Here is a 15,196-nt window from a genome sequence, read left to right as displayed (position 1 = left end):
ATTAGGTCTAACCACAGTACCATACTATGATTTTAGAGAAAATAAAAGTAGATTTGAACATAATCCATTGTTTTAAACAATCGTGAATTCTAACACCTATGAAAGAAAGTTCAGCAAAAATATTATTAAATTGTTGCTGAATGAAAAAGATAACAATCAATAGTATATCAATTAGATGAACATCATTTCTGCACGATGAAGAAGGGTATGCTTTAGAAAAATATAAAAGATGGTAAATTAACATTAGAAAATTTGGAAACTGTAGCTTAGAAGTTTGTCAATGAATGAAAACCGAGAACCTTGACAGTTCTTATATAGGGATTAGATTTCTTAGGGCTTCCTTAAGATTTATGTGATTTTTCAAAAAAATACTTCTTTGATTCGTAAATTTATTTTTATGAAAACAATATGAAATTCTGTTTGTTTTACAGGAATAGTCCATAAATAAAAGATTTGTTCAGATTGCAATCTCCAACTAACTTGTCTACGAAAATTGCTCCCAACTAGATTTTAACCAGCGGTGTACCGCAGGATCAGTTTTTATAATCAAAAATTTTAAAGTTACATTTGTTTTTTTTGTAGAGTTATATTTGATTTTTGGTTAATATTGTTTGTTTTATTTAGTGTTTAAGATTGTAAAAATTTATTTTGATTATTAATTCTACAATTTCACCCATGATACAATTTGTTTTGACATAATTGTAATAAATAAACTTAATTAGATATGTCTAATATTCTAAAATTGATGGTGTTAACAAAAAAATAAGATGAAGATTTAACCCGTTTTCAAGCTTGGGACTAATAACCTTATAATTAGTTTTGCAATATAACCCCATTTTATGACATCTTTAACATTTATAAGTTTACATATACATAATATTTTAACTATTTATTAATTTTAATTATATCAATAATCATACTTTGGAATTATTGTAATGGTCTTAAAATATATTAAAAATAATAAACCAAGTAAAATATAGAAAATAAAACTTATGCAAAGTTCAGAGAGATAGAGATGGAGGGAGTTATTAACAAACAGTATTTGGAAAAACGAATATATCAATGAAACAATTAGCATATAATGCATATTAGTTAACGAAAAATATATACATGAGGATACCAACTGTGGTTAGTCATAAGTAGAAACTGAAAACTTAATTTTATTGATATGATAAACAAAAAAATATACAACAGGATGAAAACATACAGATTGAATACAAATCAATGATTAGTGATGAAAAGGACTCATATCTTAAAGGAGAGTGACTAACTTGCAATAAAAATAAACATCAAAAAGGAAGAGAAGAAATAAAGAAAACTAGATATTCACCCGCGGTACACCGCGGAACTATATTTATTAAATAAAAATATATAAAAATTAAGTTGTGTTCATTTGTTTTAATATATATTCAGTTTTATCATTGGTTATAACCCAAATCATATGCACCTCTATTATTGTTATTAGTTAAAATAAAATGAGATAATTTTATCAAAATTTGATTAGAAAGATTTGTTAAAAAAAATTTGAACTTACACTCTTTGAATAAAAAAAATTATTAAAAATAGTCGATTTTATCTTATGTTTTCAGTAAGTTGTGGGTGTTATGTATTTAGTGATGATAATTCTCCTTTCGGTGTAAGATATATTTATAGGGTGTTTTCTTCTCCAAGGCAATAATATTCCAGTTAGCAACTAATTAGGGTGAAAAATTTATGTAATTAGTTTTATTAAGGAATATGCTAGTAATTACACATTATTACTTTGATTAGGGAGATTTTTTTTAAGTTTAGGGAATATTATATTTATTTGATTATCAAATTAGTATTTAATGTAAATAATAGTAGTTCCGATTTTTTGGAAAGTTGCAATTATGGGAGAATAATTGTTTACAAAAATGGGAATCCTTATCATAATTTAATAAATAGTAAATTATAAATTAAAAAAAAATAATGTCAATGACATGATTGTAAATAAGTTTCAATCCTAGGATTTATTTGCTAAATGTCTCCAAAAATGTATATATATAGATATAAAGCAGTTTCCATCGATTTCAATGAAGTTTCTTTGTTGGTAGTAACTATTTTTGTTGCACTCATTTAGCTAATGAGGGGTTATTTATAGTGCTTTGAAGTTGATATAACTAGGTGTGATATGGAATTGAGAATAATCTGGTGCAGAAGGAAAAAAAATCTCTTAAAATATGATTTAGGTAAAGAATATTCCAATAATCTTGTATGTTGATTTCATGTATATTAATTAGTAGAGCTTAGTAGAGATATTTGAGGAATCTAAATAATTTTATGATTTTAATATATTATTAAAGTAATCGATTATGTTTTGCAGAAAATTAGGTTCAGAGGTGGAGATAATTTCAGAACATTATACCAAAGTCAAGATTTCTGGATGGTTAAAAGGATATTTACCCGATTCACATACGTTTTTTTTGCTAATTTCGATTTTATCTTTCATTTAAAAAAGTATTTTAATGATAATGACATTGGTTGTAAATACATTGAAACTTTAAGACTTCTTTGATAAAACTTCTGTAAAAATGTTAGTATAGATAAATTTTTATAGAGAAAATAAAAGTAGATATATTATTTTTAATATGATTTTATTTTATTTTTTAATATTATTTCTCTAATGATATTTTCTGTAATATACCATGACAGTTATTTTACTAACAACATTGCTTATACAGGGATTGTCTCAGTAGAGTATTTTGTGCTGTTTTATCGATAAAAGAAAAAAAAAAGTAATATTTTTTTTTTTAAAAACAGCAGCTTGCATTGATTAGATGATAGTGTAATCCTCGATCATGGAGGAGTATGTTTACAAAAAAAAAAAGTAAGTTAATAAATTTTCGTAGAAAGGGGGCTTTTCAGCTATTGATTCCCTCCGCTTCCAAACCAACCCGAAAAGAAACCCCTAATTTTCTCTGAGAGATCTAAAATCATGAGCGACAAAGACGAAAAACCAAAACCAATGATTTTCTTTGATTTCAAAATAGATCCTTATGGTGATACGCGGTTGGAAGTTAAAATGGTTTGCGCTCTGACGCTGGAGTCTGTTTCCCTTTCGAGTATTGTGCTTTTTGCTAACGATTCATCGAGTGAAAAAGCAAAAAAAAATTGCTTTAGATTCCACTGTTTTCTATTCCTTGATCAACGGATATATTTGGATTGGCCATGACATAATCCGATCCGACTATCCAAGATTGAAGAAAGCTTTTGCAGAAATCAATGAAGTCCCTCCTAAGCCGGAAGAGATAATTGATATAAGTCACTTTTTGATGTCCAAGACGAAGGTATCTTCTTCTCCTTGTGTTAACTTGTTGATTTTGTGATCTCTTAATTTTGTAACATCTAACAAGGTTCTTTCATGCATGCAGCTTGCCGGACTTGCGAAAATGATTGGATTAGGTAATCCAAGTCGGGAGTTGCGCGCTTGCGACGTGAATATTAGTGCTATCAAGCGCCTTGAACGCGTCATGTCAATATATGTAAGTGAAGTTCTTATTATATAAGCGCATAATTCTTATATAATAAAGCGTGTAGAAGGAGATCCAAATATCTCTGTTTGTTTGCAGGAGCCGGATGAGTTGAATAGCTGTGTGAATGGTCAATTCCATCCCGTTGTTTATTTTTTGAAAAATGTACCACGTGTTGCGGAAGTAGACATTGCTGATGCTGATGTGTAAGAAATTCTTAGTTTATATTCTCTTTTTTCTCCTGTCTTCACTTTGACTTAATATAAAATACTACACATCAATACAGAACATAAACGAAGTCTCTATTTTTTTTTTAGAATTCGCCCTTTTGTCTACTGTAATGTACCACGTGTTGCGGAAGTAGACATTGCTGATGCTGATGTGTAAGAAATTCTTAGTTTATATTCTCTTTTTTCTCCTGTCTTCACTTTGACTCAATATAAAATACTACACATCAATACAGAACATAAACGATGGATTTTGCAATGAAGTCTCTATTTTTTTTTTTTTAGCTTCCGTGATTTTGTCTACTGTAATGCTACTGTTTCTCAGCGCTCTGATTAATGTGTTTTGTGAGGTTACAGTTTTTCGGCTCAGCATAAGATTCACAAGGAAAAGGGTGTGGAGCTTTCTGAATTGGATGAGCAAGTTGCTCAGGTTTTTGATCTTTATCCTTCGTATATTGGATTTAGGTTGCACTTAGAGAATTGGTGAAAGTTGTAGAGTTTCTAAATATCTCTGTTTATTTTCTTAGGCTTTCTTTGATTTGGAGAATACCAACCAAGAACTGAAAAGTGAGTTGAAGGATTTGTACGTCAACTCGGCAGTGTGAGTGAATTAGTTTGTTTGTTTATGATTGGATTGTTTTTGTCTACATTGTCTTGTTACCCTAGTAATAAGAAAACAACTCAAAGTTCAGTCTCTTTTTTTTTTTTTTATGTAGTCAAGTTGATATTTCCGGAGGACGCAAGGCAATTGTTATCAATGTTCCTTACAGATTGAGAAAAGCTTACAGGAAAATCCATGTTAGGCTTGTTCGTGAACTTGAGAAGAAGTTCAGTGGAAAGGTTATTTTTCTTACTTGTTCTTGCTCCTCGATTTGCATTTGTTTGATTATTAAATGTTTGGGGCAACTTGAGTTGTCTTAAGTATGGACTATTGGTCTCTTTGGGTTATGTACTTGAGAAAATAAGCTTTTCTATGTTTCAATTACCGGTTTTAGAGTTATTGCACAACTGGTTAGCTTTTTGATGATATCTTTGTCTCTCTTCCATATGCTTAGGATGTGATCCTCATTGCTGCAAGGAGGATTGTGAGGCCACCTAAGAAGGGCTCAGCTGCAAAGAGACCACGCAACCGTACTCTGACCTCAGTCCATGATGCCATTCTTGATGATATTGTCTTACCTGCTGAGATTGTTGGGAAACGTACTAAGTACAGACTCGACGGTACCAAAATCATGAAGGTGAGTAGAATCCAAAGGTCAATATTATCCAAGCTGGATGCTGCTGACGTTCTGTTAATTTAATATACGGAATTTGTGTGTGTTTAAAAAGGTATTCTTGGAGCCAAAGGAAAGAAACAACACAGAGTACAAGCTTGAGGCTTTCTCTGCGGTTTACAAGAAACTCACTGGTAAAGATGTCGTTTTCGAGTTTCCCATCACTGAGGCCTAAAGAGATGAAATCAAAACTTAGAGAAAAGAATCTGTTGTGGTCCTCTTTTTGGTCTACTTTCAGACACTGGTTTTTTATTCTGAAAATGTGTACACTCTTCGGATTAATGTTGAGTTTGATGGGAACGTGAAAATTATAGCTATCCTTGTTGGTGTTTCTATGTTTATAACAGAGTTGTCTTCTTGGTGGGTTGAAACTGTAGAGCATCTATCTGCGTAGTGCTTTTGCACTCTAGCATCTTCGTGTAGACCTTTTATTAGTAGAATACACAATACAGTAGACTAGTAGATGGAGTTTGTAGACCATCAATCCTTTGCACTAGCTCTTTTTGCCAGCGGTGATATCGATGTAGATGTGTTCTTCAGCGAATGCGTTATTGTCAAAGAATATATTGTCCTATATATTAATGCTGATGTGAGAAAGTGGTTAGCGTATGCGGTTGATCGCAGGGTTCGTGAACTATGGTTTCAGCTCATGTGGTCCGCAGAGCCAATTAGCTTGCCCAAATGCGTTTACACATGTGATACGCACGCTTGTGTCTCTCGGTCTTTTTGACAAGGTTTTTGTAGATGTTTCTTCTCCGGTATGCCTCCCATCCCTCAAACATCTTGAGCTTCTCTCTGTGGTATATAGAGATGAAGATTCTGCTGTTTGGCTCTTATTTAGTTGCCCTATTGTCGAATATATATATATGTGTTGCGACATCGCCAAGACAACGTGACAAAGTTTAGTGTAAAAGTGCCATCTTTAGTGACCTTAAAGTACTCTAATGTGGAACCAAAATTAGAGGATATTGAAGGATCTTTGGTCGTAGATTCAGCAAATTTAAAGGAACTCACCATCATAGATATTCCAACAAAGTCATGCTCGATTGAGAACAAACCTCGCCTTGATGAAAAATTTATGAATTCTCTTTCCTGGGTCAGATATCTCGAGATATTTCTAGACCTTGCAACGGTACTATATGCCTCACTTTTTTGTTTTTTTTTGTTTTTGTAAATTTGATAAAATTTATTGTTATAATCACATTTCCGGCAGTTTACTTATGTGTTGTTGTTGTGTTAATTCATTGCAGGTTCCGAGTTGTCACGACATTAACTTCTCACAGCTTATAGAGTGTAGGATACGTCCTTGTAATTTAGACTGGTTTGAGCCATTAGTGTCTTTCCTTCACAATTCTCCTCAACCGAAAGTTCATCTCATCGACCAGGTCAGTGTCTGCGCGCGCATGCATTTACTAAAAAGGTAAAAAAACTTCCAAAATTAGCAAACATGCATGTTAGTTACATTCCTTGATGTTAATTGTTGCTTCACTCACAGGTATGTTGTATGAGTGAACAATTCCCACTTTCCTTCAAGCAACTAGATGATGTACCTCTATGCTTGTCAACGAAACTCGAGATCTTTGAGTGGAAAGTGTATAGAGGAACAAGCGAGGAGAAACAAGTATTAAGATACATTCTTGCCAACTCCAAGTGTTTAAAGAGACTTGGAATCTCATTGGAATCAACCCGGGAATGGAATAAAGATAAAATTATAAAGGAGTTAAAATCCATGTCTAGGATTTCAACATCATCTCAGCTTCGCTTCTCAACTCAATTGAAGTTTGAGACCAACGTTGACAAGAGAACGTTTGAAGATCATATTTTGTCTATTGAAGATCATATTTTGTCATTATTAGTCAAGCTATATTGTTTTTATAACGTTTTTCTAATTAGTCAATTTATCTGAACACTAATAGATAATCAAATTCATGGTTTCCTATCTATATCTATATATACATTTTTGAAGTACATTTTGTATTCCATCAATATCTATAGATATTGCATAATTAATCCTTTGACAATTTGAATAAAGAAGAAAACATTTGAGGTAAGTTTTATAAATAAATAATTCCATAATCGGAAATAATATACGTTTTCCTAAAATATCATAACAAAATCAATTTCTGTTTTCCTTTTCAATAAAAATTTTAAATGTTTTAGTGAAAAAATATTACTATATTCCTTCTGTTGTTAAAAGATTTTAATGTTCTAGCAAAGATAAACAAATAATATTACACTCTGCAAACAACCCAAAACTGACTAGACCGAATTTATCTTTTATAGAAACAATAATATTATGTTGAGATTGCACTTCATTTTAAACTTGGAAAACATTAAATCGATGATAACTATGCATATCTAATATAAATCGATTCTTACCTAACCCCAAAAATACTAATCAAAATTTCCGACAGTTGTGAAATCTTTGGTGATTAATTCTCCTACTTGCTCACCAAGCATATCTATTAGCATTGATCATCTATAAATACAGCCTAAAACACATCTCATGGCATGTGATGACTTACTCCTCCGCTCATGGCACTAATACGCAATCAATCATCTAGGCTCTTGAATTGGTATTGACAACAGTTTTTTTGTTTGTTTTTTTTTTTTGTTTTTATGACACCATATCCAGTTTTTGTTTTAGTTTGGTTTATTTTGTCATGAACATGCTAATTAACGGGTTTTCTAATGTCTGTTCTTATTAGCGTTTTTTATATAGTTTTCAAAATTTCTATTTTAATTATATGGAAGCCAAATAACTTCTTAAAATACTTTTAATTTTTGATGTACAGTATCATCATTTCCAAAAGCAAGTTAAAATTAGTTGGTGGCAAACTAAAAGAAAAAGAACATGTTTCATTCGTTGTAATTTTTTGACGTAGTAGTTATTTTTATTAGTTTATTTGTTATTTTCTATATAATCTTTAATTTAATATGTTATTTGTATGTACATGTTTTTTGGTTTTCGGCTTTGGTCTAATAAATTGTTAATTATCATATAAAAACAAACTAAACAAATTTTAGCGGGTTTCTCTCTTTTTTTTTGGATGAATTCCAGAATTTAATACCAAGATCTTAAAAGTATATTAATTAGTAATTAAATATTTTACTTCAAATAGGATATGGATTTTAAGAAATTATATTTTACCTCAACGTCAAATTATATTTTTCAAGATTTCTAGAATTAAAAGAAAACAAAGATAAACTCTACATGAAAAACAAATTAGTAGCAAAATTGTTTAAAAACGGTAAGCCATAATCCTGCGCATAGCGCGGATACTCATCTAGTGTTTTTAAAACTCAAAAAGAATTTGTTATCTGGAAATCAAGTTTCCACCAAAATTGAAAGGCATAACCAAAATTAGACATCAGCCACCTTAATTATAATTTATTTGATGATATTTTATAAAATAATATTTTATTTTGAAATCCTAATAAATTAATAAATCATACTGAAAATCTTCCGGGTGACTGGGTCAACCGGTCGGAGCGGTTGAACCATAGGTCAATTAGTTTATTGGTTTATTTACATTTTATGAATATAACATCTACTTTTCTATAACTATATGAACAAAACATATATAATTAAGTACTAAACAACGTTTTTTATTTTTTTATGATTAGATAAAATAACTAAGTGATTTTTTTTATAAATAACAATATTTATTTGTAATATAATCTTAGTTTGAATTGTGATAAAAATAAAATATTTTAATTTGATATTGACCTGTTGGTCCGTCTGCTGGTTCAACCATCGATTCACGGGTTTTTAACGGGTTTTTCCGGTTTTTTGCGGATTTTTATTTGTCCCACTTTCTAGAGATATCTTAGACCAGAATATCTACCGGATGGCGGTTGGACCAGTCCGGTCCGGGTTTCAAAAGTGAATCAAAAAAATCTCAACCCACCCACCCAATAATAATTAATGAAAATTACAAATTTACCCTCAAAGGAAAGTCAAATTACACAAGAGCGTCGTTTCTTTTCTTTCTCTGTACCTCGCCATTAATCGCCATTAATCGCGGTGCCTCTCTTCTCACCTCTCGCCGTCTATTTGGACCGGAGGGTTTGCTTCCACCCCTGTGATAATTCTGTATCCGATTGACGCAGAGCTCCGAGATCTCTGCTCTTCAACTCGATGCTCTTCCATTAGTCGCAAAGCGTATAGGAAGATTGCTTTTTTTTTTTTTTTTTTTTTTTTTTAATTTAATTTGTTTCTCTCTGGTTCGAAGCAAACTATGGGGTCGTCGTCTTCTGAGGCCATCGATATATCTACTAGTGCTCGGAGAATAGGCGTAGATAATCGTATCTCTCTCCGATTTTACTTCAGGATCGCAGATAATATCCTCAAACAGGTCTCTCTCGTCTTCTCCTACTCAGACTTTTTCATTTTGTCTCTGTCTTTTGTTTTTTTTTTGGGGTTTTCTTTACTCAGACCTGATTCAATGATTCAATGCTCAGTGTAGTTGAATTTCCAATTTTAGTTTGGCTGTCTTTACCTTAAAATATAGTTGTTGGCTTGTTGTTTCTCTGAAGGTCATTGTTTTAAGCTCCCTTTCCTAATTTATCTGCATAAATGTTTTGTAGGCCAATATATTTCGGGCAGAGAAGAATGTTATTGATTTATATGTCATGCTTCTGCGGTTTTCGAGGTGAGTATTATATACATCTGAATGAAAAGCAGCTGAAACTTTATACTCTTTGTAGTGAGAATTTAGATCATAATACTTTTTCTGAGATCATCTTTGTTTTTGGTTTTCTCTAGCTTGGCTCTCGAGACTATACCGTCCCATCGAGATTACAGATCATCTCTAAAAAGCAACAAAGAGTATTTAAGAATGGTAATATGGCAATGGATATATCTCGTTATGATCGTTTGGTTTTTCAGTCAGTAGTTTGATGTGAGTTTTGAATCTTGTGTAGAGACTACTGGATGTCTTGACGGAGCTGGAGAAGTTGAAACCAGTTGTACAGCAAAGGATCGATGAACTGAATCCCAAGCTCATGCCTCGATATAGTGTGCAAGCTCATCCAGCAAATGGTTCCTTAGGCTGGTCTTCGGCCGTAAAACCATCCTTAAATAGCTATGATCATACAAAGGTGTGCCTAATGCTTTACTCTTTTTTGTCATGCATACATATATCAATAAGCTTGCATTGCTCTCTGCTCTTAATTCATTCTGGAACTTTTGGTTATAGTTAGTATAAGAACGTTCTGAGATTAAGTTTTAAGCTGCAGTAGATGAATAAATGTTCCCAGCTCCTTTCTGTGTTTCTCTTGTTTGGCATAGGTAAGAAATCCTCCTGGACATAATTTTGGCTACATGGGTTCCAGGGGTCAACAATTCTTGAACGCTGCACCACTCGATGAGCGTTTCCGAAAGATGTACGTCTTCAGTTTTGTTTCTCAGAAACTTTTCTCAATGAAAGATCTTCGTTCTATTTCTCACTGTTTTTCTGGTCTCGTGGTTCTGTCTTATAGATTTTATTAACTTTACGATTCATCTAGGTCAGTGAACTTCCGACCAAATGAAGAAACCCTTTCCAAGCATTCTATCTTGGGTCCAGGTGGACTTGGTGGACAGTGGCAGCCACCAATTAATGTTACAAAGGTATCACAGGATGCTTGGTTATTTTCTTTATAATCCACTTCTTCACACTAAGCTGATGTTCTTTGCGTTATATGATCCAGGTTCAATATCCAAGCAATATAGATTTTTCGCCAGTTGAAATCCCAAGGTTAGATCGACTAGCTTGTTTGTTTATTTCTTCATATTCCACTCTCCCCCTCCGACTTATTTTGCTTGATTATCTCATGCCTATGTGTTCACCTTCCCCACTCTCTCTGTGGGAAACAGCTTCCAACAATTTGTAGATAGCAAACCAATGATAAGGAATGACAGTAATGATGAACCTGAAAGACCAATCGTGGAATCAAGTGCTACATCTAGTGAAAATATCCAGAAAAATTACACTGAAGAGCTTTCTTCCATGATTTCTTTTGAAGAACCAGAAAGTGTAAATGATAACAATCTCATTAGGCAACCTTCACCACCTCCAGTGCTTGCAGAAGTTCAAGACTTGGTTCCTGCTTTATGTCCTGAAGTTAGAGAACCCGAATGCAAGATAGAAAACTCTCTGCCAGATGAGTCTCTACGGTCGGAGTCTCCTCTTGAACTACATATTGTAAGTTTGCTATATTTCTCCTATCTTTGTTATTATTCTGATGTCAAAGTTCATACAAAATTACAAATATACTCAGGGCTGCATCGATTGCTTAGTTTATTGTGTACTGTAGCTTATTCTATGTAAACACTAGACTCATTTTGATGGGTCCAGTTCCAAACACATATCATATATTGTTTATCTAACCTTGGGATTTCAACACATAATATAGAACTAGTGGCTAATTCTATTGCTACATTGTCCGAGACTCTGCAAATATAAGATAGAGTGAGAATAAGTTTGTAGACAACCACTGGCTCTATGTTCTACTATCCTATTGTCTTCATGTTTGATAATTATCTATATTTGCAGGCAACAACAATGATGGATACCTTCATGAGGCTTGCCAAGTCAAACACTAAAAAGAATTTAGAGACGTGTGGTATTCTTGCTGGCTCACTGGTAAGTCGTATTTAAATTTAAAAATGCGATATTGACATTAAGCTCATGAAGATGAATCAGCAATAATGATCTGTGATCTCACTTGTTTGCAGAAAAACAGAAAATTTTACATTACAGCTCTCATCATACCAAAGCAGGAATCAACATCTGACTCGGTAAGCACAGAGTCTTGTTTTTGTATTTCAACTTAATTTCTTCATATGCACATTCTCACTTATTTCTCGGTCTTTCTCAGTGTCAAGCCACAAACGAAGAGGAGATATTTGAAGTACAGGACAAGCAATCCCTTTTCCCACTTGGATGGATTCATGTGAGTAAATATGAATTTAGCTCTAACTGCTGTCTTCTTGAAGATCAGTCTTTGTTATCTGTTAATATCATTTTTCTCGTTAACTGGTCTCATGATATAATTTTTTCTTTACTAACTTGCTAATCACTATCTCCATTTCCTCAGACGCATCCGACACAGTCTTGTTTCATGTCATCCATTGATGTTCACACACACTATTCCTACCAGGTACGGACGAAACCTTTTTAAAGAATTTGAAAAAGACTTTTACATATATCAACAATGGGTTTACACTCCTTCCTCATAAAGAAGTCATAAACCCTAAACCTTCAATTACAATGTTTTCAGATTATGTTGCCGGAAGCTGTGGCAATTGTTATGGCGCCACAAGACTCTTCAAGGTATAGTAGACAGACAAAAGACCAAAAATTCATATCAGTTAATAAATTGATTCGAGAAACCCTAAAAGGATTATGTTTTTTTACAGGAATCACGGAATATTCCGGCTGACAACGCCGGGAGGAATGACGGTGATAAGAAATTGTGACCAGCGTGGGTTTCACGCGCATAGTTCACCGGCAGACGGAGGACCAATTTACAATACGTGTAAGGATGTTTACATGAACCCTAATCTCAAGTTTGATGTCATTGATCTCCGATAGCATCAGTTGTGCGTTTGAACATGAAACTATCTATGTTCTCTACGATTGTAATAATTCCGTGTATGTTTATATCCCGATTTTAAATATTATTTACGTTTGTTTTCCATGTACAATTTTTTATGTTAGCATGTGTATTCATGTAAAACTGAAAATAAACCAAGACATAATACAATTATACTGTATAATAATTTGTACCATTGTTGTCATTTTTGTCACTAATCACTGTCCAGTTCAAAGTGTATAATGCATGTTTTTAACAAAATCATTTCAACATTAATAGCAAGATAAACTGCAACATCCCTCATGGTATCCATGGAGAGCTCTCTTCCACTGGAATCAATCTTTATCACTCCCCCTTTGGTTCCGAAGACATCATGTCTCGGTAGATTTCTAAGAATCCATTCGCAGCTTACGTTTTGGGCGAATGCGATCCGAGATGCTTCCTCTGGAAAAGCTTAATATACTTGCAGATTCAAGGGGCAATGGAGGATACGCAGTAAAACAGCTACTTTTGCTTAATATACTCTTAGTTGCCTAGCGTTGAAAGTTTCATCAGGCATCTCGTTAACCAAAAACATACAGTTGAGGCAGAGGTTGGACTTGGCCTGGTTCCATTCTTTATGAATGTTGGGCTCTTACCATGCAACCAAAGGCAAAGTGCAAGAAACAGAGGACCTGAAGAAGAAGAATAGCAATAAGAAGTAAATGGGGGACATGTCATGTCAAATTTTCTAAAACCAAAGTTTTATCAAATTACTTAAATAAGAATGGTTCAAGTTAGACTTGGCTTTTCAAGTACCATTTAACAGATGTCTAATGTTGGTCATACCTTATTCCATTAATAAACTTATTTATTGTGCTTTAAGATGTTAAAATATAGATGTGCACCAATCCCTGGTGTGTATATATAGATTTCGTATGACATTGGTGTTACCCACATCTTTACTTATCTCTGACTTGAAAGTTAAAAGAGTCATTTATTTCAACAAAACTAGCTAATAGAGCATTTCGTATGTAAAGATAGGTTCTCTGAGATAGATATGAACCATTTTTAGTCTGATTGCGTCATCTCATCTGTCATTGAGATTGTGTCCAATTCGAAAAATTGAAGCAACCTAAAAAGTTTGTAGTAAGTAACACTAAAAAATGTGTACAAAGATCGAGAAAATCTCACAACAACAATTTGTAGACACAAATCAAACGAGGAAACATAATTGATGGAAACTCTGAACATCTCATATCATCTACTTCTTGTTCTTCTTCTTCTTCTTCGTCTTATCTTTCGAATGGCTTAAGATCGATCCTAAACCAAATGTTGATGGACCGTTAAGGACTGGAATAACAGAAAAGCTTCCTCCTCCTTCACCTTTCTTTCCTGCGTGCTTTTGCGGTCTGAACTGATACGCATTGCAGCAAGAGGACCGAGAAGAAGGCCTATGGTTTTTAACATCTCTCAGCATTGCTCTCTTAGAATTAGTAACCGAACCCGTAGAGTTGCTTCTAGTGAGCCGAGGAAACGAACAGATCAGACTCTTCTTTATGTCGCAGTTGAGGCTCGAGCTTCTCTTGAAACTCCAAAACGACTTTGATGACTTCTCTGCTTCTGAGTCAGAGTTTGCTCCGCTCGCTCGCCCGTTGGTTTCCTTCTCGCTGTGTTTTGTGGGTAACGGTTGTGGCAGGGGAGGGGATGGAGAAAGGGAGGAGGTAATGGGAGGGAGTTCATACTTGTAGAGACGTTTTGGTACAGTGGAAGCTGCGGTTACATGGAAAGGAAGGATCATGCCGTCTGCAAAGATCTCATCCGCTGGTGAGGAGTCTCCTGGATCAAAGTTGTTTGAGATATGGAACTCAAAGTCTGGGTTTGATGAATCTAGAAGAGTTTCGTCTCTTCTGATCAGGCCGGATGGTTCTACTACGGGTGGTGGTGCTATCTCGGATTGGCCAAGATCACTTGAGAACGAAATCCGCTGGTGACTTGAATCCGTGCAGATCATAGTGACCAAAACAAAACAAAAAAAAGTCAAAGCGAGTGAAAATGATCTCCCTCAATGTCAAAACCTTTCTTTTAGAAGTTTGAGTGAAAATGATCATAATGTTGTTAGAAGTTCTAATAAAACTCCTGAGTTGGTGGGAAGAAGTTGAAGTTTCGAATAAAATAATGGAAGTCTTAATCTATCTAAAGATTGTGGTAAGCCACTCACTTCTATAAGAAGCAATTGCTTATATATGTGCCCATTATATGTAAATGTATTTTCATAGGGTTTGAATAAGTATGTTACCGTTACTATTGAGGGATCACTGCATCAAGTTAAGCATTAACTCAAACTCAGCCAAATCTCATACTAAATTATCTAGAAAGCACTAGTAATAAGCAGTAACTTTTACCTTAAAGAGGTTAGGCTTTGTTGCTGGTGTTTGGTCAACCTGTGGTTTAAGGATATCTTACATAGATTCTTGTCCGGAAACCTGTGAACCCATCAAACAAAATATGATAGCACAAATATTATTGGTAATCAGATTTAGATATTGTTTTCAAACCTCTGGCCAAAACAACACAAACTAATGCAACAGGAAACCATAAAGACAAACACAAGTCCACGAATAAGAAGCTTCTCTAAAGATTT

General features: G+C 33.7%; 2 protein-coding genes and 1 pseudogene across 3 annotated transcripts; 2 read left to right on the top strand and 1 right to left on the bottom strand.

Annotated features, from left to right (window-relative positions):
* The first annotated feature begins 5,455 nt into the window (after positions 1-5,455).
* Positions 5,456-6,912, top strand: LOC147947719 (putative F-box/FBD/LRR-repeat protein At3g49480; annotated as a pseudogene).
* A 2,017-nt stretch (positions 6,913-8,929) lies between these two features.
* On the top strand, positions 8,930-12,778 carry LOC104777799 (AMSH-like ubiquitin thioesterase 1). Of its 2 annotated transcripts, none has more exons than XM_010502118.3 (14): positions 8,930-9,350; positions 9,583-9,647; positions 9,761-9,836; positions 9,919-10,095; positions 10,286-10,380; positions 10,504-10,606; positions 10,687-10,733; positions 10,853-11,180; positions 11,532-11,621; positions 11,714-11,776; positions 11,857-11,931; positions 12,076-12,138; positions 12,259-12,311; positions 12,398-12,778. In XM_010502118.3, exons 1-14 carry the CDS (start codon positions 9,234-9,236, stop codon positions 12,570-12,572), a joined length of 1,527 nt encoding a protein of 508 aa, XP_010500420.2. In that variant the 5' UTR covers positions 8,930-9,233; the 3' UTR covers positions 12,573-12,778. The 2 variants fall into 2 exon arrangements, with proteins under 2 accessions (XP_010500420.2, XP_087362947.1); XM_087506821.1 differs by having other exon boundaries at positions 8,990-9,350; positions 10,509-10,606.
* Positions 12,779-13,677: 899 nt separating this feature from the next.
* LOC147947718 (uncharacterized) lies at positions 13,678-14,671 on the bottom strand. The gene has a single exon (XM_087506822.1). The coding sequence runs from the start codon at positions 14,564-14,566 to the stop codon at positions 13,817-13,819; it is 750 nt and encodes a 249-aa protein (XP_087362948.1). The 5' UTR covers positions 14,567-14,671; the 3' UTR covers positions 13,678-13,816.
* Positions 14,672-15,196: the final 525 nt, after the last annotated feature.

The sequence above is a fragment of the Camelina sativa genome, chromosome 3 (assembly GCF_030686135.1).
Source record: "Camelina sativa cultivar CO46 ecotype springtype chromosome 3, ASM3068613v1".
NCBI classification, from domain to species: Eukaryota; Viridiplantae; Streptophyta; class Magnoliopsida; order Brassicales; family Brassicaceae; genus Camelina; species Camelina sativa.
The sequence above is the reverse complement of the archived record's forward strand: the minus strand, read 5'-3'. Positions and strand labels throughout refer to the sequence as shown.